This window comes from Nyctereutes procyonoides, unplaced genomic scaffold (genome assembly GCF_905146905.1).
Source record: "Nyctereutes procyonoides isolate TBG_1078 unplaced genomic scaffold, NYPRO_anot_genome, whole genome shotgun sequence".
NCBI lineage: Eukaryota > Metazoa > Chordata > Mammalia > Carnivora > Canidae > Nyctereutes > Nyctereutes procyonoides.
Window position 1 is genome coordinate 28,877,499 of NW_026575048.1, and position 25,173 is coordinate 28,902,671.

At 43.7% G+C, this 25,173-nt stretch overlaps 1 protein-coding gene across 3 annotated transcripts in view; it reads left to right on the forward strand.

Moving 5' to 3' along the window:
* CRIM1 (cysteine rich transmembrane BMP regulator 1) overlaps window positions 1–25,173 on the forward strand; it is a 186,321-nt gene that overhangs the window by 150,298 nt on the left and 10,850 nt on the right. For 2 of the 3 annotated variants that reach the window (XM_055327086.1, XM_055327085.1), the window contains 3 exons: window positions 1,351–1,566; window positions 5,093–5,314; window positions 22,792–22,986. In XM_055327086.1, the coding sequence (XP_055183061.1) occupies window positions 1,351–1,566; window positions 5,093–5,314; window positions 22,792–22,986 (633 nt within the window). The remainder of the gene's footprint in view (window positions 1–1,350; window positions 1,567–5,092; window positions 5,315–22,791; window positions 22,987–25,173) is intronic. The other variant, XM_055327084.1, reaches the window with a different exon arrangement.

A 25,173-nucleotide genomic window follows, 5' to 3' on the forward strand; every position in this document is an offset into this window, starting at 1 on the left:
CATAACTGCAAAGTTTGGTCTGGTAGCAAACATAAGCACTAGCTAGTGTCTGTTCCCTGTGAGATCTCCACTCCATCAAAGTTCCAGTCTTTACTGGTTCCCTTGAGACAGAGCTCAGAAGGTAACAGCTACCTTCTGAGCTGGAAATCAGCCCATACCCGAGTCTCACTGGAGTTGTTGACCCTCATGCCAGCCACCACTTTGAAAGTAACATCATGGGAGCTCCTCAGAGATTCCAGTTCTGAGCATCTCTGCAAGACAGGGTAGCTGACCTGGGGCCCAGTTTCCACCGGGCTCCAAGTATGAGCTGGCCCCTGTATCTTCAGACTGCTTCTCGGCAGGGTTCATCACTGTCAACGCCTTCTTGCAACACTTGTTATATTTGGATTATACGAATATGGTTAATGTCCTCATACTTCTCATTTCCCCAGCACAACTTTAGGGCAACTCCCAGCACCTCTGCAGACATGTTAAACATTAAATTCCCTCTCTATCATTATCATCTCACCAAGACACCAAAATCGCCTCTCCTCTGAGGAAAGAAATCATAGTTATCATCGGTCTCTGGGCATTGACCTCTCTTGATGATGACATCGTCAAGCAAATGTTTAGTCTCAGGTGAGGGTTTCCAGACTGTTGACCCTGAAAGAGCATTCCTGCTCAGTTTGCTGGCAGCTGGTCTAGGTTGGGGTGTGGCCCGCTCGGCAGCGGGATGTATTTCCAAGTATAAACGTCCCCAGAATCCTAGAGATAATGAAGCAGATGGGGTACAGATCAGTTGGAAGTCATGTTTAATCTGGAGGCATATCTGTGATCCAAACAAACATAATCTTGGGTTCAAATTCCTTGTCTGCCCTTAATACTGAGTCTTCTTTTCCTTGTATGTAAAATAGGATCCAATACCTACCTCACAAGGTTGGTGTAAGGAATAAATGAAATAACACAGAGAGAGCACTTAGCGTGGAAATTGGACCACAGTAAGCATTCAGTATAAGTGAGACATTGTTATTCTAGACACTTCTCACACATTCAGAGATCCCCTAAGAGGCCCTGTTCTCTCTCAACAGGAAGAGTCCTCTCGAGGTAATTGAATTCCCTTATTGAAGTCTGTCATTACTGTTGACAGACTGGAACCACTTGAACTTCACTTCTTGAAACCAGCTCTTCTGCTCTTGCCTTCTGTTTCTGTGCACGGGATATTTCTTCAGTATTGTCTTGATAAGAGTAGAGGGAGATACTCTACAACCACTTCTTCTCTGTCCCTTCAAGCAGACAACACCAGCTTCTTCCATCGGTGGTGAGACTGCCATTGAATAACCTCTTGTGTTCTCATTTTCTGTCATTTCCCAGATGACTTTGTGGTGCAAAAGCCAGAGCTCAGCACCCCCTCCATTTGCCATGCCCCTGGAGGAGAGTACTTCGTGGAAGGAGAGACATGGAACATCGACTCGTGTACTCAGTGCACCTGCCACAGTGGTCGGGTGCTGTGTGAGACGGAGGTGTGCCCACCGCTGCTCTGCGAGAACCCCTCGCGCACCCAGGACTCCTGCTGCCCGCAGTGCACAGGTAACAGTGCCGGGCCCTGGGCTGCCCACATGGGGAAGGGGACCCCTCATGCATTGTCGTCCTACAGGACCCCTGTGGTGGCTGTGGTGGAGAGGAGGGGAGGCACAGTTGCCTGGAACCTGGAATGAGGGCAGGAACCTCCTTGGCTTCAGTCAGCTGCGTATTTGTGTCATTAATATGTCTGGCCGCTGTGGTGACTTTGGGGGAAAGATTGTTTCTTTCTGCCTTTGTTTTTTTTCTTAACAAGAAAATCATTACGGTTTTGCAGTGAGTAGCACTTGTAATTAACACCAGAATATATTTCTTTTTTCCAGAAGGTACTTTGTGTATGTAACATTGACAACACAACAAGTTTTATTTTGTTGCTGCTTAATCTTTGGTCTTTTCAATTTAAATCAATAACCATTTACCTTTTCAATATTTTCAGAGGATTTCTGCTGAGTAAAACATAAACCTTTATGTTGCATTACTTATTTTATCACTCTTCTATCCATATGCAAACCTTTGTAATGTTTTTCTCTTCAGTTCCTAAAGGGAATAGACACTCCTGTGCACCCGGCTTCGAGTTTATTAACTTACTCCTGGGTGCCTTGTCCTTTTTTTATGTATAACTTGAGAGATGCTTCAGTGATAGCCTTCATTTTAAACATTAGGACTTACTGCTTTATATGTCAGTATTCCAAAGATTCTTACATCTGTGTATAAGAGCATCTCTGGAGGGCTCTTATTTTAAACTAAGTCACCTGTCCCATAATTGATCTTTCTGAACTTTCCATTCAAAGTTGTGTTGCAGCAATTTTAAAAAGTCTTCAGATGCCAAACATCATTTTCTTCACAGTAAATTTCAACAGTAGCTTTGATAAATAGTGTATTTTACATCTGGAAAAAGACCATCTCGGGATCCCTGGGTGGCGCAGCGGTTTAGCGCCTGCCTTTGGCCCAGGGCGCGATCCTGGAGACCCGGGATCGAATCCCACGTCGGGCTCCCGGTGCATGGAGCCCGCTTCTCCCTCTGCCTATGTCTCTGCCTCTCTCTCTCTCTCTCTCTCTCTCTCTCTCTCTCTCTCTCTCTGTGTGTGTGACTATCATAAATAATAAAAATTAAAATTAAAAAATAAAAATAAATAAAAGTAAAAGACCATGTGGAGTTAGGCTGGCTTGGCACACTCCATTGGTTGTGATGGTATCTCTAATCTTAGGATACTTGCATCCTAACAGAGTCCAGAAATGATATGTATGAACCGTTAGAAGAGTTGTGTTCTCCCCCATAGTGATTATGTCACTATTATTTTACTTGCTAGCCGGGGGTAGAGCAAGGTTTGGAAATGGGAAGGTTCACAAAGAAAGATCAGGTATCCCTGTGGGTGGTGATAGTTCACCAAAGGAGGAAAAGGAACAGAATAATACTCCTTTTTAAAGATGTATTGAATTTCTTTCATTCTTTATTGCGTAGAGTTGGGAAGCAGCATATAGCACAGAAGAGAGAGGGAAGTAGAATAGAAATAAAAAGACTGAATGAACACCAGTGAAGGAATAAGTATAAACAAAACAAGAGTTAGCAATTGGAATTGTAAGTATCAAGAAGGAGTCCCAGAGGCAGGAAGAAAATAGGAGAGGCACAAGAAGGAAGATAGCATTGGGCAAGATTCCCAGATGACCTTTTCAGCCAGGATTGGGTTAGGGGGTCTCCTGCCCAGACTCTACATCTCAGCATCAGCTCCCACTCTAGGACTGACCACATGTCTCAGTGTACTCTGGGGTCTTCTCTAGGCCTTAACAAGAGGCCTCCAGGCTCTAGGGAAATCATTTCACCTGTTGTGTCATGGCTTCATCATGGTTGTCCCTGCTTCCTCTTCTAAATTTTTACATGTGAGGGTAGACGCTGCTAGCAAGGAGTTAAGTTCTCATAGCCCAGAGGAATGTGGTGACCAAATTATCCTTGGACGTGGATGACCCCAAAAAGTTTACTGAGAAAGTAATCCCCTCTCACCACCTTTAATCCATATAGATGTTGTCTGTGGGACCATCCCTAAAATTAGACACAGAGAACATTTGGTGCAGTGAAACTAGTGTCTCTTTTTCACTTGGGACTGCCTTTGGGACTGTCAATAGGAGATGTGGTTATATGACTTAACGAGAGGACATAGGCCCATTCCATCTTGCCAACTTCCCTGTGTTCCTCCGAGAGAACCCAAAACAAAGCAGTTGCATGGCTTCTCAAAGAAGCTCTTGTCATAATCAAGCTGCCTGGCTCTGTGATGTATTCGTGAGGTGGAGAGGAGAATGTGACAGAGCTTCTGCATCACTGGGATGACTGCTTATCTACCTCAGTTAGTTCTGGTTTGCGCCTGAAAGTAGCAGACTTGATGAAATTGATTCTGAGAGGCGCATATAATTCTTTGATCGTGTGGCCATTGAGGAAATGTAGAGGTTTGCTATTTCTAAGCTCTTGAGTGGTGCATGTGGTTAGCAGTGCTTTCTCTTACCAGCACTGTTACGACATTTCTAACCTAGGAACCTCACTATCATGTTTTTCTTTGTTATATTCCAGTCAGGTCTCTGCTTGAGGTTACAGCTTTTTATGTAATTTCAGTGGATGCCAAGACCCAAAGAGATATCTGGGTTTTCTGGTAACATTCTTTTCTGTTTCAAGTTGTAACTATATCTGGGAGCCCTCTGGTCAGTGTTTAAATAGCAAAGACATAAACAGCTTGCAGATGATCTCTCTGGGTACATCCTTATGAGTGATTTAGATTTCCCATCATCTTTCAGCCATTAACGTGAGTACCTGAACTTTGGAATTTTACATCTAGGTATTTCAGTAGGTGCAGTGAAAGTCTGTTTGGATATTGATGAGTTGGGACTGCTCATGGGCACAAGTCAGAGAAAACCCAGTGACAGTTTTTAAACAAATAGAAGTCTCTTTTCCATACAGGACCAGAAGTTTGGATGCAGATGTTTATCAGCATTGATTCGGGGTCTTAGAAGGACAAGGTCCTTCTCCTACATGTATGATAAGGATATTGTAGGTGCAGGCAACACACTCGGATTCAAGGCAGGAAGAGTGTGAGAGTATCACCACATCTGCCCTTCTACTAAGAAAATAGAAGCTTTCCCAGAAATCCCTTCATTAGCTACAACCTGGTGACATGGCTACCTGGAAAAGCAGGGAGCAGGATTTGTCTTGTTTGACCATCTGTGGTGACCCAAATCCTCACTTCCCCACCCCACCCCATGCCTGAAAAACCAGGATTGTGTTAAGTGTCTATAGAGAAAGAGTAGAATGATTATTGTACAAACTACTAACCAAATCTCTGTAACAGGTCTTTTGTGGTCTTTATTGTTTTGCTTTTAAAATGTAAAAGCCTGCACAAATCAGACTTGCTGTTTTGTTTCTAAGTCATTTTTACAGGAGGCACACAGAGCCCTAGTGACCAAGTATGCCTTGAGTGAAACTCACTATGTTGCACAGTTGGTGGCCAGTAGCATCTTCTTTTCCCTGCTGACCTTATGTTCATTTTTCCAGATGAACCTCTTCAGCCTTCCTCATCCCATAATGACAGTGTGCCTAGTTACTGCAAAAATGATGAAGGGGATATATTCCTGGCAGCCGAGTCCTGGAAGCCTGACGTCTGTACCAGCTGTGTATGCATGGATAGCGTAATTAGCTGTTACTCTGAATCCTGCCCTTCAGTATCCTGTGAAAGACCTGTTTTGAGAAAAGGCCAGTGTTGTCCCTATTGCATAGGTAAGACCGAGAAAAAAAATCCTTTGTTTCTACCTTTGGCCGTTAAATCTACATTGACAGCCATTTGCCTAGATCAGTTCGTGTTTTTGACATGTCACACAGACCCAGCGTAGTACTATTAGGCAGGAGAGTGATGTGAAGGCTGTGTTCATGAGGTAAAACATACTAAGAATGAAGAAATGCTCTCTCAGAATGTTGTGATGTTATAGCACTGTCGTCTTCTATCGGGCTCCTTTGCTGTTTCAGGGTTTCCAATATTGAACTCTCTTTTCCACCCTGTTATTTGCAGTGGTCTTTTTATACATGTAGAAACATCAGGTCCCATATTAAGGTACACTTAGCACTTAAAGCTTGCTGCTGCCTTGAGATCAACTAAATACAAAATACTGATTTAATGTCCCAGTTTTCCTCTTGTCCTCTGACACTTAATTGATTCTGTTTAAACCATGCAGTTTGTTGTTCATATTGAGGGCCTAGGGACACAAAGTGAGGCCTGAGAAACTGAGAGTCCTCTCTTTCTTGTGACCCATGGGGATATAGCCTGTCAACAGAAGACATTCATATGTTTGCCCATGACATCTGTACTGAAACCGGTCCTAAGGACATAAGCCAGATGCTATTCTGGAGTCCAGAAGGCAAGGCTCAGACAGCTGGCAACTCTAATAAAGCCACAGTCCCCGCTCCCAAGGCTCTCACTCTCTTTTATTGCTTCTGTATTGAGTAAAGCTCGTGAAGTCAAGTGAAAGACAGTGATACAACTCAATCCAGTAGTGAACCTATAATCAGAATAGTAGGTAAAAAATCAGTCAAGCTAGGTGAATCTCAGATATTGTGCATTTTCTGTTGGGAGTTTTTTGCATGCTTTCTGGATACAAGTAATGATGCACATTTGGGGTGATACTTGAGGAAAAGGATACATCGTCTGGCCACAGTGCTTTGTAGCAATTCCTATAGATGAACTGATAAATGGCATTTAGGTACATGTTGGCCATAATTCCAGCTTATCAAGACTGCCCCCTTTCCTTGACTATTTGACCTCTGGCTGCTAGATAGGAGACCACTTCCTCTGAGTCTATTCTGAATGTTGGTATATAAGAGATGGAAAGATACTCTAAAAACACAATTTCTGCTCTCCGGAATTTTACAGAGCTAGATTTTTCTCAGTGTAATGGCCAGAGAGTATTTAAAATGTATGTTTGAAAGCTGAATTCTCTTAATACAGTGACCACCTATGTAATTTATTCTTCAAACTATGATGCATTTGAGAGGGAAGTGAGGGTTGTTAGTCATGATGGGGCAATAGCTCTAGACCAGGAGCATCCCAACCAAATTAGGACATACAGTTGGCCTAACCTCTTAATGACCATGAAGCCAAAAAAAATGTATCAAGGCACATATCCAACTAAGTGCTACTTAGTTTTTCAAAGAACTGACCAGGATTTATAAAAAAAAACTGCCACTGCCTTTGGTGAGATCTAAATAAAAGGTATAAACTGGCTTCTGTTTCAGGCCAGGGGATTGGCAAAAAGGAGAGAGATACAATCAGTACTATCATATATAAATATCAGAACTTCTGTACAGTTTATAGATCAATCAGGGGCACTTGGATCATATTAGAAACCAGGGCCCAGAAGCCTGCGAATTCCACATTACCTTCAGAGGAAAAATCTGGCAGGGAATCTCTCATGTTGAAAATTCTCAGATAATTTTGTTGAGATAAAAAGTTACTGTCTTTTGCTACTTACTTGGTAAATTTCTAATTAGTAAATTTATTTCCATATGATAAATAGTAAATCACTTCTTTTTTAAAACCAGTTTAACAAATTTAAACTCATGGAAAGAAACCTACAAGTCCATATTCTGTGTCTTTCTTGTATTTTGTTGTTGTTTCAGGGGTTTTTGTTGGTTTGGTTTTTTGGCCTTCATATTTCCTATTGCAATTCCTTTATGATTTAGACCAATGCTTCTTTAGTGTGAAGAGAGAAATCCAATTTGGTCCAAATCTTTTACTTTGTTTTCAAGTTAGTTTGCAAGCACTTTCACTAAATTTGGGTTCATATAAGCTCTATAGTAGTAGAATGGAAATTATATTTCAGTTGTATACACATAAACACATACTATGTTGCAGGTATAATTGTATCATATAAATCTAAGGCTTATCTTCAGGGGAACATATTGGGGAGACTTACTTAACATTTGATGAGTGATGCTGTATTGTTACTCTTTTATCTTCACGCTTCATACATGTTGTTTTATTATTGAGTCACTGAGCTCCTTCTATATACATCATACCCATTTTGCAAGTAGCCTTGTTAGATTGGCCTTCATCCTTTCTCCCCTTTATGTCCAAGCATACAAAGTTAAGTTCAGCCCATGACTGTGATAGGAGGATTGATTGGCCTTTTTAGGTTTGTTCTTTTATCAGATGCCCACCAGCCTGTCCCTCTGTAAGGGCTCCAAGCCTGGGCAGCGCTAGCACACTGCAGGCAGTTTCTGGCTATGCCTCAGTAGAAAAGCCTGCATTACCATGCAGAGACCACGTAGCAAAGGAAAAGGACATGATTTTGCATTTCCTAAAGCACCTGATTATGTCTCCAGCAGGCCCAAAGGACCAGGCCTTGCATCGTCTCCTGTTTTAGGTGCTCTCAGTTTGAAACCAGCTCCTTAACCTAGATAAACTGTTACCAGGATCACATTTGCCTCACCCCAGCCTGCAGTGCTGACCTCAACATGGCTGCAGGTCCCTGAGTGAATATTCTCCCTAATTAGATCTCTCAAATACAGATTTCTAAAAACCTCAAACCAGCCTTTAATCTGACTTCTCTTTTTAGTGATAAAACCCCTAAACAAAAGCATGCTTCTTTTACCTTGTGAAGTATCCTTTTTTCTTACCATAAGAGAATTGAAAAGTGGTGATCCTATGAAAAGTAGTATAATTATGAATATTTGTGTTCTTTTCAGCTAAATTATCAAGTCACTAATGTGCAGTGATAATGCTTTTCTTTTGATGTGTGAAGGCCTCATATTATGTGTGCTAATTTAATAGAATGTGTAATACAGACATAATTAATAGGATTGATGATTAATTTTGAAAAGTGAACAGCTTTGTCTCATTACTTATAATACCCCTCATTTGGGAACTCATCCTTGTACTAGAAAGAAACTAAGTAGTAATTACCCAATCATTTTAATGGAACACTTTCAGATTCCCTAATTTTTTTTATATTCCAGTTTTTACATAAATACACACAAATTTAGATTTTACTTTCATAGGCTTTTTGACTATAATGATGGCTTAAGGAATGGGGAACGAGAAGTAGATGACTCGAGCATATCAATCAGGTGAAGATAAAAAGTCTGGTGGGAATTCTCATGTATGATGGCAGATTTGATATGTGGTTCCTTGTAAACAGCAGATGCCTTCCGTATGACACACTTCATCATGCAAGATAGCATCGTGGCCTCATCACAGACTGCATGACTGCATCCTACCTGCCTTTCTAGAGCGAAACCGATTTCTGTGAGGTCTTTATTCCATCACTTGTAAATGACAGTAAATAATTCGGCTTGCAACCCTTACTTAGTAAGTGCCTGTGGGGATGCTGGCCCTGACCCCATCACCCTCGCTCTGATGTTTGTGCTGGTGATGCTTCTGCCAAGGACAAGACTCTAGCAGCTTCTCTGAGGGGCACCACCATCAGCATCCCAGTGGGCCTTCATCGTGTTCAGAGGCTTAGTCATTTCTGGACAAATATTATAAAGAAAGAGCACTACACTGGTCATAAAGATCTTTCTTAATTTAGCTTATGAGGTCTTCAAATCCATATTTGCTGCAGCGTCATAGCTGCTGTTGACTCTGCAAATGAGGATGCTCAGGTGTGCCCCCTCGATGAAGCCAGTCTTATAGAACAGGATGTTCCTGAGTTAGCACCTCCTGTGTTGGCCAAGTCCTTATTACTCATGCATAGAATATTGTTTTGAAACTTGGACTTTGGCAAGTATTTATTTATTAGTAACCATGTGTTATTTTAGAAAATATTTGAGGTCAGATATTTAAAGTCCTATTTGTTGGCTGGAAATCTCTGAGTCAGTACATCCTTCTCACTTAAGAAATTTTTGTCAAAGGTCTGTTCTTTCTGGATGCTCGTTGGCTCTTTGTATCTGTGTGTGTATATTTCTGCACAAGAGAGATGAAATTATATGCTTATATGTTATAAAAGTATGTATGTGCAAGTTATACATATGTGTGATGTAAACAAAATTAAGGTACTTTCTAAATCTAGTATCTTTTAAGTGTCTTCAAGTGTCCCATACCTTTAGGGGTCTATGAAAGTGAGTTCTGTTATGAGTGGCACCTGGTCATATACTTTTCTGATTAGAGGTTAGCTATTTTTTTTTGTATTACATGAATCTTATTATTTGATATAGAGCTTTCATGTGGAGTTAGGCTGGCTTGGCACACTCCATTGGTTGTGATGGTATGATTCTACTTCCCCTTTATTGGGATCTTCAGCTAGAAAATGATTAATAACATATCTCCTTAGCAGGGCAGTGTCTACAGTTTGTCAAGCCAGTCTTATATGACATTCATTTTTGTTTAGATTTATGTTTATGATTATGCTAATTTGTTGAGGTATCTTTTCTTAGAGATTACAAATATAAATAGTATCTCTGTGGAACATCTGTTGACCGTTGTGTATTTAACTCAGCCCAGAAGTCAAACATAGCAAATATTTAATTCTACATCTCTAAGACATACACCCACAGAATTAAATGTCATATATTTTTAAGCCATGTTATGATAACTGGCATCTCCATTGCAGCATTTTTCACAGCTGTTTCTCCAGTATGTTTTCTTAAATACTTCTCTCTATTGGAAAGAGAGCTTACTTTGGAGCCAAAGGGTACATTCTAGCTTTATGTGTCAGTGACATAAGAAACCCTAGCTGAATTTCCCATCTATGAGATGGGGGCAGTAATATTGTTCTCTGCTTCACTAAGATGCTATGAACAGTAAATGACATGGTGCACATATGTGAATATATTAGTCAACACAATGTGAATTGAGGCTCAGTTCAGTGACAGCTCTAACAGCACAGAGTGCAGCTGATCTGGGTCACATGTCAGATAGGTTCTGGTATTGCACTTTGAATACAGCACCTGCCTCTCTGAGAGCAAAAGGTCTGGACATAGCATCCCGATGATGAGCTATTGGAGGATGAGAATATTTTAGATAATACTTCCATGGTGTACCTCATGCTGCACACTCTTAGCTTGAATAGCCGACCACTGCTCTCATCACCACTTAGTGATCCAGGAGGAGACAGCATGCTTTCTAAGGCTTTGTAGTACAGCTGGCTTGGGGCAGCACCCTGCACCCAAACCTCAGAGCTTTACTGTCCTTTCATACCGCTGGACGTTACCAAAGGAGAAAGAATGGAGCTCTTATAGTTCTGTTTACTTTGGAGGCTAGTCCCATTTGAGGAGTCCGTGAACTTGCAGTGCATGATCTGCCATGATTCCTCCAGAGTCCAGGGCATCTGTAACCAGAGCATGCTGTCATCAGGAGGAGCTCCAGGTCCTTCCTGCACATTCTGCAGACCTCTGGGTTCCTGAGGTCCCAACACTGCAACCCGGTGGTCCCAAATAGTGCGGAAGTGATTTAGGTAGAAGGGAAGGGGAGTGGGACGGTTTTCTGTGTACTCTTTGAGGGGCGTAAAGGTACAGACATTCTGGTCATTGTGCACTGTGCTAACTTCAGATTGGGTCTCAAGTTGTCGCAACAGAAATAAGTGTTTGATTTCAGTTCAGGTCTTCTCTGCACCCTGGGAAGCACCTCATCCTGTACACACCATATACTGCTTTCTCTTCACACCCCAATGTCCCTTTCAGGCCCGAGCCATGTAAACAGATATTCCAGTTTCTGTGGTTAACTTCAGCTAAACCCTGAGTGGCATTGTCCTTGGGCTCCAGCACACAGTCTGATTTTAAAGAGGTCTGTTGCACAGAGGGGAGGCTGGCACTGGTGTTTCCAAAGAGATCCACTAGCACATGCCTTTCACCCCTTCTGTCTGGTGATTGGGGAAAGACCTTCTCCCTACAGAGGGTTACATTTCTGATGAGGAAATGCGATCAGGCCTGAAGTCAGCGGCAGACCCGGTGGGTACTCCCAATCATACACAGGCTGTGATGACAGGAACCTTCTCTGGGAATCCAGTAGGTTCCACTCTCAGGTTTTATTAATAAGATTCTGTACTCTGTTCCACAGATGACATCTATCCTAAAGGAAGTATTCTGTTTTCCTCATTTAGGCCACCTTCATCTTTCATTGTACCTGCCTCCCTTTTAGAATACATTATATATTTCCAAAATGGTTTCTGTGTATAATCTCCATGGAGGATTGTCAGCTTTGTAAGAGATGGGACCTCAGTTAAAGTTGAAAATGGAATATTTCCCTGAACTTCCATATATGAAGTGCTTAATTGACCCATAACATACACATAATGCATGGATTAAGTCCTACCACTGAGAAAGTCTGTCCTTTTCTCGTGCAGCGGGAATCAGCCAAAGTCCTCGTGTTTACCAGTTTGGTGAGGTTTCTGCTTCATGGAGCTCTGGAAAGTTTTTAGGTTTTTTTTTAGTAACTTTATTACTTACTTTTTCCGGTATGTTGAAGAAACTTGAAAGGTTCTTTTGGTCTCTAAAATACACCTAGACTCCCTCCCCAAGAAATAGAACAAAATAAAGCACAAATGGACTTCCAAGAAAGGTCTTAAAATGGTGGCCAGATCTGCTTTCAAAGTATTTGAGACATTATATATAGAGGTAGGAGTTGGCCTGCATGGCAATATTTGTCTCAGTTTTCTCCTTCTATATAAATGAATTAAGAGCAGATGTTTTACTTATTAAAAGCTAGAAGTTACAAGGTACTCAAGTTTTTAGTTAAATCAATAAATATTTTTTGCATTTTTAGCCAAAAACCTTTACTCACGTGCTGATAGAATATACGTATGTTAGATCTGTGCCTCGTTGCAATTGTCTGTGCTAACCTGCCTTTGATTTTAGCAAGACTTCAATTGAGATCCGCTTTTCCATTCTTCTCCAGTCAAGAAAGGTCCAGTGGGCTAGCATATTGAAAATCAGTCTTAATCTGTGCCTTTGAGTCTGTGCACCTGTTGGTGACATGCGAATTATTTGCTCAGATTCCTTCTTTGTTGCAGTTTCTGTTTGTCTCCTCTTTATATTAACAAAAGTAAAGCTGGTTTCTTAAACAGGAGGCACATATATTTGATTTCTTCTCCAGACATAGGGTTTGTGCCCAACACATGCCCAACTTTGGGATACAGAAATGAGGATGAGATAACAGGCCAGGGATCTGGGTATTTTATCTGTTAAAAGAAGATAAAATATAAGATAATAGTAGCATTTTATTCCTCTGTGGCAGTTAGAGAAAGATCACTGCAGTGCAGTGTTAAATTTATAAGCTAAAATTTTGGAAAGTACTTTCCCTACACTTCCCAGAGTCAGCTGCTTCACTGGTCATTCTTGACTGCCTTTGTCACCCCCTTTTCTGAGTCCCTCCATACCCATTAGTATACCTCGTACCTTCTCACACCTGCCTGAGTGATCTCACTAATGCTTTCTCTAAATCCGTCAGACCTCAAACTTAGGAAACTGCATTGAATTAGAGCACTGTTAGCTGGGCCTGCAGTTTGCACAGCTTTCCAAAGGATTTAGCACATGAGCCTGGACCTGGAATCCTATAAAGCTGATGAGATCCTACCGATCCAGGAGGGTCTCTTCAAGGCAGAGACCTCACCTGCTTTGGGCACCACTGCATTTCCAGTGTTCAGGACTGTGCCGTCCACAACAGTGTGTAGAAAGGACAAGTACCCCCTTCAGTACTGCATTGAATTGTTTTGTGGTGGGACTTATTCTGAGAATAAGAACTGCGTTTAGTTTCTTGGCTTCTGGGATCCCAGAGCAGATTACTTCTCAGGACTCTAAATAGTGCCCTGGAAATTTGAAAGAACTGATACTGTTTCTATAGCTGCCTACCTTCTTCCTAGGAAGTGACTTCCACACCGACACTTTGATTTCATGACCACCACAACCAGATTTAGAACCTAAAGTATCTATACAGGAAAGTTGTCTCCTGGCAGCATTTGAAGAGCCCAACTGTAGTGCAGGTTCAAGTGGATCTTTGTTTTCAGATCCTTCCACTGAGGAAAGGGGAAAAAGTCTGAGACTCTTCCTTTTCAGAGGCTAATGTATATTCCTCATCGTAGTCAGATTCCAAGCAAAGCCGGAGCTACCACATCAGTGATTTGAAACACTAAATTGGATCTTTCTAGAGGAAGGAAGAAAACAGCACAGCTGTGGATTCTAGGGTTTCCCCAGCTATTAGTTGGCTTTATGGTATAATTAGTAAAAGAGCTCAAGAGTAAAAGCCAAGTCCCACTTTAACAAAAGAAGAAAAGAAGATGGCAAAGTTTAAACAGTTGGAAAAGTCAGCTTTGAAGGAGTTAACATTTCAAGACCTTGCACTTCTTCCTCCCCTTTTGTGTGAACCAGAAACAGGGAAAATGAAAACAAAAACATGGAGTTCTCCAAATTCCACCACTGAAAGACATGGCGTACTTTTACTGTAGTCATACGGGATGCCGTGTAACAGTATTACTTATATTTGAATCCAAAAAAGATAAAACATGTCTGTGTGCTCCCGGAGTTAGGAAGTTCCTCAGAGGGAGCCACCACGCACGAGCTCTCTGGGCTCCTGACACGCTGTTGGTGATGACTGTGGAAGCCAAACTCCATCCTGCAGTGGGGACTTTGTTTCTGAAGGAGGCCAGAAGTGGTTTAAAGCCAGTCTGACGGATGAGAGAGGCCAGAGCTAAGGAAACCAAATACCGAAGCTGATCTAAACCAAGGAGTGGCCATAAAATAGTAACTATCTTCATTGCATGTGTCAAAACTTGGATGCCTCTGCAAAAGGAAAATTCTAAAGCTGTGTGAAGCAAGGGCAGTATTGTGGGAATACATTTATAGCCCTCTACAGTGACTGCTTAGAAGGGGATCATATTTGTTTGGATATATAACCCCTGATGTGTTTGTCCTAAAAATAAACCTTATTATGTTAATGTCATACCTCATGTTTTTCTTGGAACATTCTCCGCTAATCCTCTTCTTCCGAGAGAGATGTTAGAGATTTGCCCAAGGAAGACCATGAGTCCTCAGTAGCCACTTCATTATCTGTGTTCCTTCACAGGACTGTGCCAGATGTATGATGCAGTCAGTTGAAGGGTAGATTACCTTTGAAGATGAAGGCCTTAACCCCCAACAAACGCCAGGGCAGAAACTCTAAGTACTCATTTTTTTAGAGTTAGTAATCACCACGTTCATTTGTGTGGCACCAGGATGTGGCCCTTCCCGAGGTCACTCTGCTGGGTACGTGGTGGGCAGAAGGTGGGTGGCAGCTCTGGAGCCTACATTGGTTCCTGTCCTGGCCTCGCCACTTCCTAGCTGTGCATCTTGGGCAAGTCATGTAATCTCCCTGTGCCTCGGTTTTCTGTGGAATTGGGGTAATACCCCCATTCCACTGGGCTATGGAGATCAAATGGAACAGACTCCTTATATAAATCACTTAGCACACTGGCCGGTACATAGACGGCATTCAGCAAATGGGAGTTCCTATTATTAGGTATCAACGAATAAAAATAATGTCCTTGTCAGTGTGAACAAACCAGTTAGAGTGATAAATAGAACAGTCAAAATTAAATGACACAGTCCACTCTGTAGCCAAATATAATCCGTGTAGACCACTTTTAGTTGGATGTTCCCATGTCTCTATTTCTACATCCTTCTTCAGCCAGAACACTTAAAATGCTCTTGTATGTACCTTCAGTTAGCCTCTGCTCCTTCTCACAAAAGACCACAGTGACTTTATTACTTAGAACTTCGAATTGCATAGAACAGCCACCGTGTCTCCCTCTAAACTAAGTCATTTCTAAAACTGACAGCTTTCTCAAATGTATCCACATGTGCCCTGGAACGAGGTGGTATCAACAGAAAGACCATGTAAGAAATCAGAGACACCAAAACCCATCAGTGAGCCCAAATGACTCCATGGTTTCAGGCCTCTGTTTAGATCTTTGCCTTTCAGGTACAGTGTAGTCAAAAGCAGAAATATTTTTATAAAGCCTCATTAACCAAACTCTAATTAACTAATTTGGGCCACATAGCGCCTGGAAAAGATTAGTCAGGACTATGCAAAAACCAAGAATCCTCCATTTATTTCACCGGAAAATTCAGTAGAGTCTTAAATATGGCTTTGTTTTTAAGCACGTTTGAAGAAACAGACTTCACCATTATGAAGTGTATTGATAGTGTAGTTCAAACTGATTAGATGTGAAGATATCTAGGAAACACTCCCTGCAAGCAGTGGAGGGGAAGCGTTTCTCTGTTGCTGTCTCTGAAACGGATGTCCTCGTGGATTAGAGGCCCAGTCCTCTGACCTGCCTGTCCTGATGTAATACATCCACAGCTAACCGTGGCTCACCCCATGGCAGCACGTTGGAACCAGCTTGGCCTTCCCCTGAAGATGTTGTGTACTCTCCAGGGAGGCCCTGGCTCATTGGAGACCACGTGAGAACAGCTCTGTGTGTCCCTGGGATGGAAGGGATGGAGCCATTAAGTCAAGCTCATGGTAGAGAACCTAAGCCTTACAGTCCAATGGAGCCAGGGGATTAGGTGAGCTCCACCACTTCATGAGTTAGTGACATAAAGTTACTTCCCATCTGTAAACCTGAGTCTCCCCAAGAGTAGAATAGACTGCCCTACTTCTTAGGGTGTCTGTGAGGCTGAATGGCATCGAGTTCTTGAGCATAGTGCCTGGGGCACCATGGTTGCTCAGCAGATGCTGTTCGATTCCTCCATATTTGACACCTAGATCCCTCTTCCAGAACCATCTGGCATTTCTCTTATCTCTACCATCTGTCTCCTCTGAGCTCCAGTCTTTAAAATGGTCAGCTATGAGAATGCTGGCCATTCAGCTCTTAGATCTTGTCACCTTACTGAGCTCTGCATAGCGAACTTCAACCTTAGCTTAGAGTTTTGTGCAGACCTTGAGGTCCCTCCGTCCTGCAACCAAGTGCCTTTACAAGGTCTTTTTGAGGCACTGGCCTTCTTTTCCATCTTTGGCACTTCCAAGGAGAGACTCATCCTTTGAGGCAGTGCTACCAACCAGCAGTTGATTGGCATCTATCTCTATGCTCTACCCAGCACAACACCCATTTTTTTTTCCAGTTCTATTGAGAAATAATTGACATACATCACTGTAAAAGTCTAAGGCATACAGAGTTACCTGGGTGGTACAGTCAGTTAAGCATCTACTCTTGGTTTCAGCTTAGGTTGTGATCGCAGGGTTATGAAATCAAGTCCTGGGTTGAGCGAGCTCTATGCTCCATGCAGAATCTGCTTCAGTCTCTCTCTTTCTCTCTCTCTCTCTCTCTCTCTCTCTTTCTCTGCCCCTCCTTCCCTCCCTCCCCCCCCCTCTCCTCCCCACTCTCCCCCCCCTCAAGTGTGTATGCATGTCTTTCTCAAACAAATCTAAAAAAAAATAAGTTTAAGGTATATAGCATGATGGTTTGAGTCACATGTATTGTAACCTCTGTCATCTCATGGATGCAATTAAAAAACATTTTTTTTTCTCCCTGTGTTGAGAACTCTTAGAATCTATTCTCTTAACAACTTTTCTGTCTGTCCCACAGAAGTGCTGACTGTGGTCATCATGTTGTATACTACATCCCTAGTGCTTATTCGTCTTATAATGGGAAGTTTGTACCTCTTGACCACCTTGACAAAGTGGTCATATTAGGTACCACTCCTACCAGCAAGGTACTACCAGTAGGTACCACCCTACCTCTGGTAACCACAAGTCTGCTCCCTTTTTCTGTGAGTTTGGTGTTTTGTTGGTTTAGATTCCACATTTCAGTGAGATCGTGTGGTGTTTGTCTTTCTGTTTCACTTAGCCTAATACCTTCAAGGGTCCGTCCATGTTGTTGCAAGTGGTAGGATTTTTTTTCATTTTTATGGCCGAATAATATTCCATTGTATATACATAACACAACTTCTTTGTCCATCCATCCCTTAAAGGATAGTTAGGTTGTTTCCCCTCTCATGACTATTGTAAATAATGCTGCCATGAACCTGGCACCTCCAGTTTTTTAAACTTCCTCATCTCAAGGTGGGATTAATTTAGTTGAAAATAACCTTGACGACAAGATGCTTCCGAGATAATCTGTGATGAGCAGAGCCTAAATGGAAGAGAGAGAAATACTAGAAGTATTTCCAGAAGTATCTGGAAATTCAGTCCTTGTCAGTCAGCCCACTCCCTGAGGGGAATGGCTTTATTGCAACCACTGAAGTCCCCAGATGTAGGACCCGTCTGACTCGCTCTCTGAGCAACTACGTGGACCTGCTCCCGTGTCTCTCTGGGGGCTCCAAGCATAGTGTATCTCAGTCTTCCTTGCCACTTTGAATTCTTAATCTTCATTGAATTTAGGAAAAGATCTATTTTTGTAACAAAATCGAATAAGGAACTTTAGTTTCACCCAATATATATTCAGAGTTCTTGGCTTAGAACCCGTCAACTCCAAGTCATTCATACTCTCTTATGTCATTTTATAAATATTCTTTTAGGCAATGATCTACAATGGCTGATCAGTAGTTACACAAACCCTGTCCTGCTGTAGCTCAGCATTTGATCTTTGGTGTTTCTTCCATGGTTTAGTTTTCTTCCAGTCTGCTCAGATTCTTAAGAGTGGGCTAGTAGCATTCAGAAAGCACCACATCACATGGCCAGGGGCTTAGCACCAGGCTCCAGTTAGCCTCTTACCCCTCACTATTTTCGTGTGTGTGTATTTGGAGTCAGGTGGGTAAGGCATGCTGTGTGTGTGTTTCCATTTTACATATTGCTGCCTACGTACCAAAAGTAACTGACACTCATTGCAAAAAAAAAAATGGTGAGACAAACTCACCTGATTCTAACAATTACTATTAACATTTTCATTCTTTTTAGGCAGTTTTTAATTTTCCTCTTTATGTGATTGGGCTTGTGCTATACGTGACACATTTTAATAACTGCCCAGTATTCTCTCATATGGTTGCATTGAGTGATTTAAACATTCTCTTATTGTTAGATAGCAGTTTTCCCCCTAACTTCTTGCAGTTGTAAATAATATTGTGATGAACATCCACCAGGAAACACTTACTTTTAGGTCTTTTCTGATTATTTTCTTGGGATAGATTACTAGAAGAATTATTGACTCAACGGGATATGAACTCTGTAGTCATAGGAAGGGTATTGCCAGTTTTGCTGGTAACCCCCATGCTCCACTGCTTTCCTACGTAAGCTCCCAGTGACTGAAATTTGTCCTCTTTGACCTTGTTGCACCCCACATTGACTGTCCTACCAGCAGCTTCCTGCTTGTGCTCACACAGAGAGGCCTAAGAGTTGGAGGATTGATCACTGCATTCTGACTAATCCACTGGCCTATCAGGAGGAGTTTGATAAGGCCTGACCAGGACCCTCACAGACTCACCAGCTGTTTATTTCTCAAAGCAGTAAAATGATTCATATGTTGGAATTACCTCTGCATGGCCTCCAACGCGAGAAGGGTTGGCCTTTGTGCATCCTCTTCATCAGCATCCATATCCTGACAGCTGTTTCTCAGAAATCTCTCAAATCTAGCCTTGCCTGTCCACCTCCATCCACGCTGCCCTAACCTAGCCCATGTCACATCCCTGTGAACAATATCCTCAATGTCATCTGCCCATCTAGTCCTCCATGTTGGCCTGTTCCAGAGTTCTTCTCTTACCAGCAAAGCTGGTAGGCCCCTCCCCTACTCTATAAGAAGGAACCCGAAGGTGCCCCTCATGGCCTCTCACCATCTGACCCCAACTCCATCTCCAGGGTGGTGCATGTGTGCACGCGCACACATACACACACACCCACAGCCTGACACTCTCACTGCCCTTCCAACATGACAAGCCTTTGGACACACTGTCTTCTGTGTGTTATACCTCCCCCCTCCAGCTTCCTTGTCTTCTCTCATCCCTGAGAGTAAAACATGAACATCGAGTCCTGAGCAATGCCTCCCCCAGCTCCTCCGCAGGTGGTTTCTTTGCCCTTAGTGCCATGCAGCTCTGTGTTGAAGTCACAGAAGCAGCAGTTACTGTGTTGTTCTGTGGAGAGGAGTCCAGTCCCCAGGCCTGTCCCACCACATCTCTGCCGTCTGCCAGCTCAGGGTCGCCGCCCTGCCTTCTTCCCCATGGATGAGTAGAGTTTGTATAATCAACGAATGATGTCTTTATAACATTTAACATATGATTATTCTTAATATCAATGTAATTTTGCACAGATAATTTTAGCCTCATAGATGTGAGTAGATTAATTAAATAACTTAAGATGTGTCTTTGCCTAGGTCCTGAGAAAATACAGACCAGTGGTTGGCCTTGACTTGAACCCCTTTTTACAAAGTCCCCATCCTTCCTGAGTTCATGCCTAGAGGTCATTCCCTTGCTCCTTTTCTCTAAGAGGACTGGCAGAGATGTCTTTGGAAGGAAGAGCACAACAGAAAGTGCTGGACGAGATGGGCAAAGAGTTTAACGTTCTCTCTTCTAAAGTCCTTGCATAGTAATCCATTATTCAAATTATATGCCATGATATTGGACCATCATATGAGCTGTTACAAGGTTTATGTAAAATATAATCAGTGATATTGCTTCATGAAGAGATGTTTCCTTTCATAAAGAATTCTCTGCATAATAGACTCTAGATTTGATGGCAAATCTAATGTCCTCAATGAAAAGTTGGCTGGAGGTCAGAATATTACTTGAATTGAGTTCATTAAATGATTCTACTGAGCCATTTGACATGTGCATTTGAGATCTCTTAATGAAGTTGCCTCCCCTGAGGATTGCAGGCTGGCAGAAACTTCTATCATGGGTTTGGTTTCAAAGCCTACAGTTCAATTTTTAAGCCTTACCATTTTGCACCAGAAGACTTTCTATGGAACATTCAGAAATAGAACAGAGTATGTTTTTTCATATATAATGAGAAAGCATTTCTGTTTACAGCTAGAACTTCCTGTGATTGCTCAGTATCTCTTGTTGAACCGCAGGCAGCAAGAGAAACTATGAAGAAATGTTGAGAAACAGAGAGATTGTGCGTTCTAACACTGGATGTAGATTCCTTCCTGCACCTGCTTACAGAACTCCGCAGTGGACTAGACTTAGCTGTGGAAATAGAGCATAGTAGAGGAATAGGAACATTATCAGCACCATTCAGTAAGGCACATTGTGCTTTAATTGTTAAGAAGAGAACGTGAACACCAAGAACATTTCTGTCAGCACCTCTGGAAAAGCTCAGTGGGAAGCTTTGAGCTGGGTCTACACAGACAGCAGCCTCTAGCCACCTCAGAGCATGTGGCTGTGGGTTGGGCTTGCCCGAAGAACATGACGCCTGATGCCCACACGTTTCTCATCACTCCCACAGGCATCGTAGGCTCCATCCTCTGAGTCTGGGCAATAACACTCTTTCTGGTTAGAGCTTCCCAGATGCCTTCCAGGAAGAACCTGAGCCTCTAATATCACTCCTTTCCTAAGGAACTTTCCTCCCAGATTCCTTTATAGTTTTTTAATTATAAAAAACCTGTGATCTGGGGATCCCTGAGTGGCTCAGCGGTTTAGCGCCTGCCTTTGGCCCAGGGCATGATCCTGGAGTCACGGGATCAAGTCCCACATCAGGCTCTCTGCAGGGAGCCTGCTTCCCCCTCTGCCTATGTCTCTGCCTGTGTGTGTGTGTGTGTGTGTGTGTGTGTGTGTGTGTGTGTGTGTGTTTCATGAATAAATAAATAAAATCTTTTTTTTAAGAAGACTTTATTAACACCTTAGTGATTAATCACCTGACTGTGACTAAGTTTCTTTTAATTTATTTATTTATTCATAGAGACACAGAGACAGAGAGAGGCAGAGACACAGACAGAGGGAGAAGCAGGCTCCATGCAGAGAGCCTGACATGGGACTCGATCCAGGGTCTCCAGGATCATGCCCTGGGCTGCAGGCAGTGCCAAACCGCTGCGTCACCCGAGCTGCCCTAAATAAAATCTTGAAAAAAAAAACAAAACAAAACCTTATGATCCATGGAGCTGCCTTTAGAATCTGAGCATAGAATTTCCTCAGGGAGCAGGAGTCATCCAGTTACTGGCCTGTCCAGTGAAGAGGAAGTGCTGCTGCCCATTACCCCACTGGTAGGCTCCATCTTAGCTGGCCACTGGGACCTCACTCTGAGCCACTGTCCTTGAGCTCTAGGAAGAAGGACTGGCTGTAAAAATGTGACCACTCATAAATAAGCTCAAGTAAACCAGGAGGCAGCACTGAATCCAAGAGAAAAGAACTTTCTAGAAAAAAGTTGGGGGAAGGAGGAAATGAGGATGGCAAGAGACTGGAGAGAGAAGAAGAGCAGAGGATTTTAAGTTATAAATTCTTACACATAAAAATAACTTCTAAAAATATACTGTTGTCAGGGCACCTAGGTGGCTCAGGTGGTTAAGAGTCTGACTCTTGGTTTCAGCTTAGGTCATGATCTTGTGTATGCGATCGAGCCCCATGTTGAGCTCCACACTCAGCACAGTCTGCTTCAGATTCTCTCTCTCCCTCTCTCCTCCCCCAACTCTCTCTCACAGTCTGTCTCTAAAATTTAAAAAACAAAACAAACAAAAAAAAAATATATATATATGTCAAAAACCATTGTTTGCTGGAAATATGGTTTGAACTAAAGTGAGGTTGTCCCTAAAATAGAAATGCCTTTGTTGACAAGAGGGAAAATCCATCCAGCATCACTGAAGAATGAAGGAAGTGGTTCTGTCGGCATCTGGGGCGGCACAGGAGACACACTTGTACCCTGTGGCACACCACTGTCCTTCCCTGCTACTCTGAATCGTTTACAAAAAGATGAACTGAAAGTAGGAATTTCGGGAGTCTGCTCTGTAAATATATTTAGCTGGACTTTTTATCTCTTTCCACGTAAAACTTCTGAACATGTCTCTACCTATTTGTATTTGTGTTTTATTCCTGTAGTATGTTCACCAGCCACCCAGTGTGATTGAATTTGTATTTTTTGCAAAGGTGACCCAGTGATGGTTACCCAGTGGGTCCCATTCCCACCTGGGTGCAACAGTCACTGCCCGGTGTTAGTCTCCATGGCCCTAGGTCATGTTCAGGCCAAAAGAGGAGAGCCCCGAAGCCTCTCCTGAGCCAAGGAAGCTGGCAGTGGGAACAGGGGAGACCAAAGTTTCACCACAATCTGGCAATCCTAAATCATTTGTGCAAAGCTGTCCCCCTTTCTGTCCCAATGTGTTGAGATTCTGTGCTTCATCACATCAAGCGACTCGACCATTTGCTGTTCTTTTCACTAGAAGACACGATTCCGAAGAAGGTGGTGTGCCACTTCAGTGGGAAGGCCTACGCCGACGAGGAGCGCTGGGACATTGACAGCTGCACACACTGCTACTGCCTGCAGGGCCAGACCCTCTGCTCGACCGTCAGCTGCCCCCCTCTGCCCTGCGTCGAGCCCATCAATGTGGAAGGCAGTTGCTGCCCGATGTGTCCAGGTACGTCAGCCGCTGTGGCCGAGCTGTAGTAGTGACGGCACGTGAGAGTGCCGCAGACTCAGAGGCTGCCCCACTGCTTCGTGAGGCCCGAGCAGTGCGTGCGCCCAGCCAAGGGCTTCCCTGAAAGATGGGTTCGGCGGTTGGGGGCTATCTTGAGAGAGTGACAACAACGTGAATGCCTGTTTTTGGTTCCCTGCGAGGATTGCTCTGGTTCTTCGATTTGCATTCTCTAAATGTTGGTGGCAGTGCAGCCTGATAGACCTAACAGGCTCTCGATGGCACTTGCCCTGTCCGGGCTGGCCTGGTGAAAATGGCCCAAGGTCGGATACCGCAGGCAGTCACTTAAGAGATGTTACAACGGGAATACGTATCAGAACCAAAGTGGAAGAGCTGCCTTTAAAGGATGCAGCTCAAAAATAAAATAAAATAAGGGTTGCAGCTCTGTTCAGTCTTTGTCTAGTACCTCAGTCCCAGTAGTCCCCAGGCTGTCCCCAGCTGCCCACTCCAGAGCCCTCTGCCCAGCCATGGAGCACCCTCCCTCCCCCCCCTCCCCCCGCCGCTCCCCGCACCAGGCCTTCTCCTCCTTTCCATGTCTGTGGCTCAAGCCCTAGTCCTCTGCCCAGCAAGGTGGGCCCGAGCCCGGCAGGGGAGCCTGCAGGCAGCTGTCCAGACCTCCAGCCCTGAAAAGACTCCCCAGCAGTCCAGACCGCAGAGTGCACACACTGGGAGAGAGTCAGGATCCTTTCCATCTTCGTCTTGGTATTTGTGTTTCCTTGTTGCACTATGTTAGAGGATCTTGTTCCGTGCCATCTGGTAAGCCAGGGCTCATGCCAGCTGTGCATCCGTACTGTGTGGTTGTAAATGGGATAGTCAGTCAAGCCCCAAGAGTTTCATGGTTTGCATTCACTCACCTTTTGTGTAGGTGCTGTGCAGACCAGCCCTAATTGAGCACTTCTGGAAATGTCCGCTTATCCCTGTGAAGGAGGGGATGTTTTGCCAGGTCAGGAGGCTGAACCCTTTTCTACACCTTCAGTTGTGTATTCTTCTTCCTAGTTTCATCCTGTGGGCCTGTGTGAGGTATAGATGGAGGGTCAGAGGTTCACTCTGTGGGTATATCACTCTGTCTACACCTGGGAGAAAATGAAATCCTTGAGTGGGACACCAAGAACAAGGAAGACCTGTATTTCTCCTGGGGGTTAGCATGTCTGCTCCACAGAACTGTGTCTCACAAGTTCCAGACCCACCTTCCCAGGCAAATGCTTCTGAGGTACAGATGGGGAGACCTGACCTTTTTATTCAACAAAGAGTCATTAGTGTCTGTTGGACGCCAGCACCATTCGAGGCCTGAGGAGACAGCAGAGAAGGAAACGGTGCCCGTCTGCCCAGAGCTGATGTTTTCGTGGGGAGGGACGGGCAGCAAACAAGGAAACGGCAAAGAGCCTCCGGGGTGAGGCGAGGAAAGTGTCCCCAGACAAGCGGCAAAGGAGAAGCCCAGGTGGTTTTGTTTTACACGGGATGATCTGGCAAGGCCTCACTGTGATCAGATGACATTTATAATGAGACCCCGAAGAATTGAGGACTCACAGGGAAGAGGAGAACCCTCTGGGTACAGACAGGGCAAAGCCCCAGCGTGGGAACAAGCTGTGCACGTTCAAGGCCAGCCAGGAGCCCTGTGCGGATGGGCCCAGTGAGCAGGAGAGCGAGGCAGGCAAAGAGGCCACCCTGGGAGGGGAAACCTGTGGTCTCACAGGATCGCAGGATTCTGCTGAGTGGGAGAGAAACTTTGGAGGCAAAGAAAGGAAGCTGTGTGATGGATGTGGAGGCTGAGAGTGGAAGCAGAGACCCACCGGAGGCTTTCTCGGTAATGCAGGCGGGAGTGGCCTGGCCCCGGGCAGTGGCTCTAGAGGTGGAGAAGTGCTTGGGTTCAGCCTTTGTTGTAAACAAAGAATCAGTAGGATTTGAATAGATGTGAGGAGAGAGGAAAGGAGAAGCGTGGATGGCTTCAGTGAGTTTGGGCTACAGCAGAGATTTACGGTTATGGGGTAAAGTCAGTTGGGTTTGAAGCAGTTTTACTTGGGAATCTCCACTAAGTGGAGAGAGGGAGCAGACAGTAAGTATGCAGACTGGGGTTCCGGAGAGACTGGGAATGGTTCTGTGCACTGGAACTTGTCAGCCACCAATGGTTTT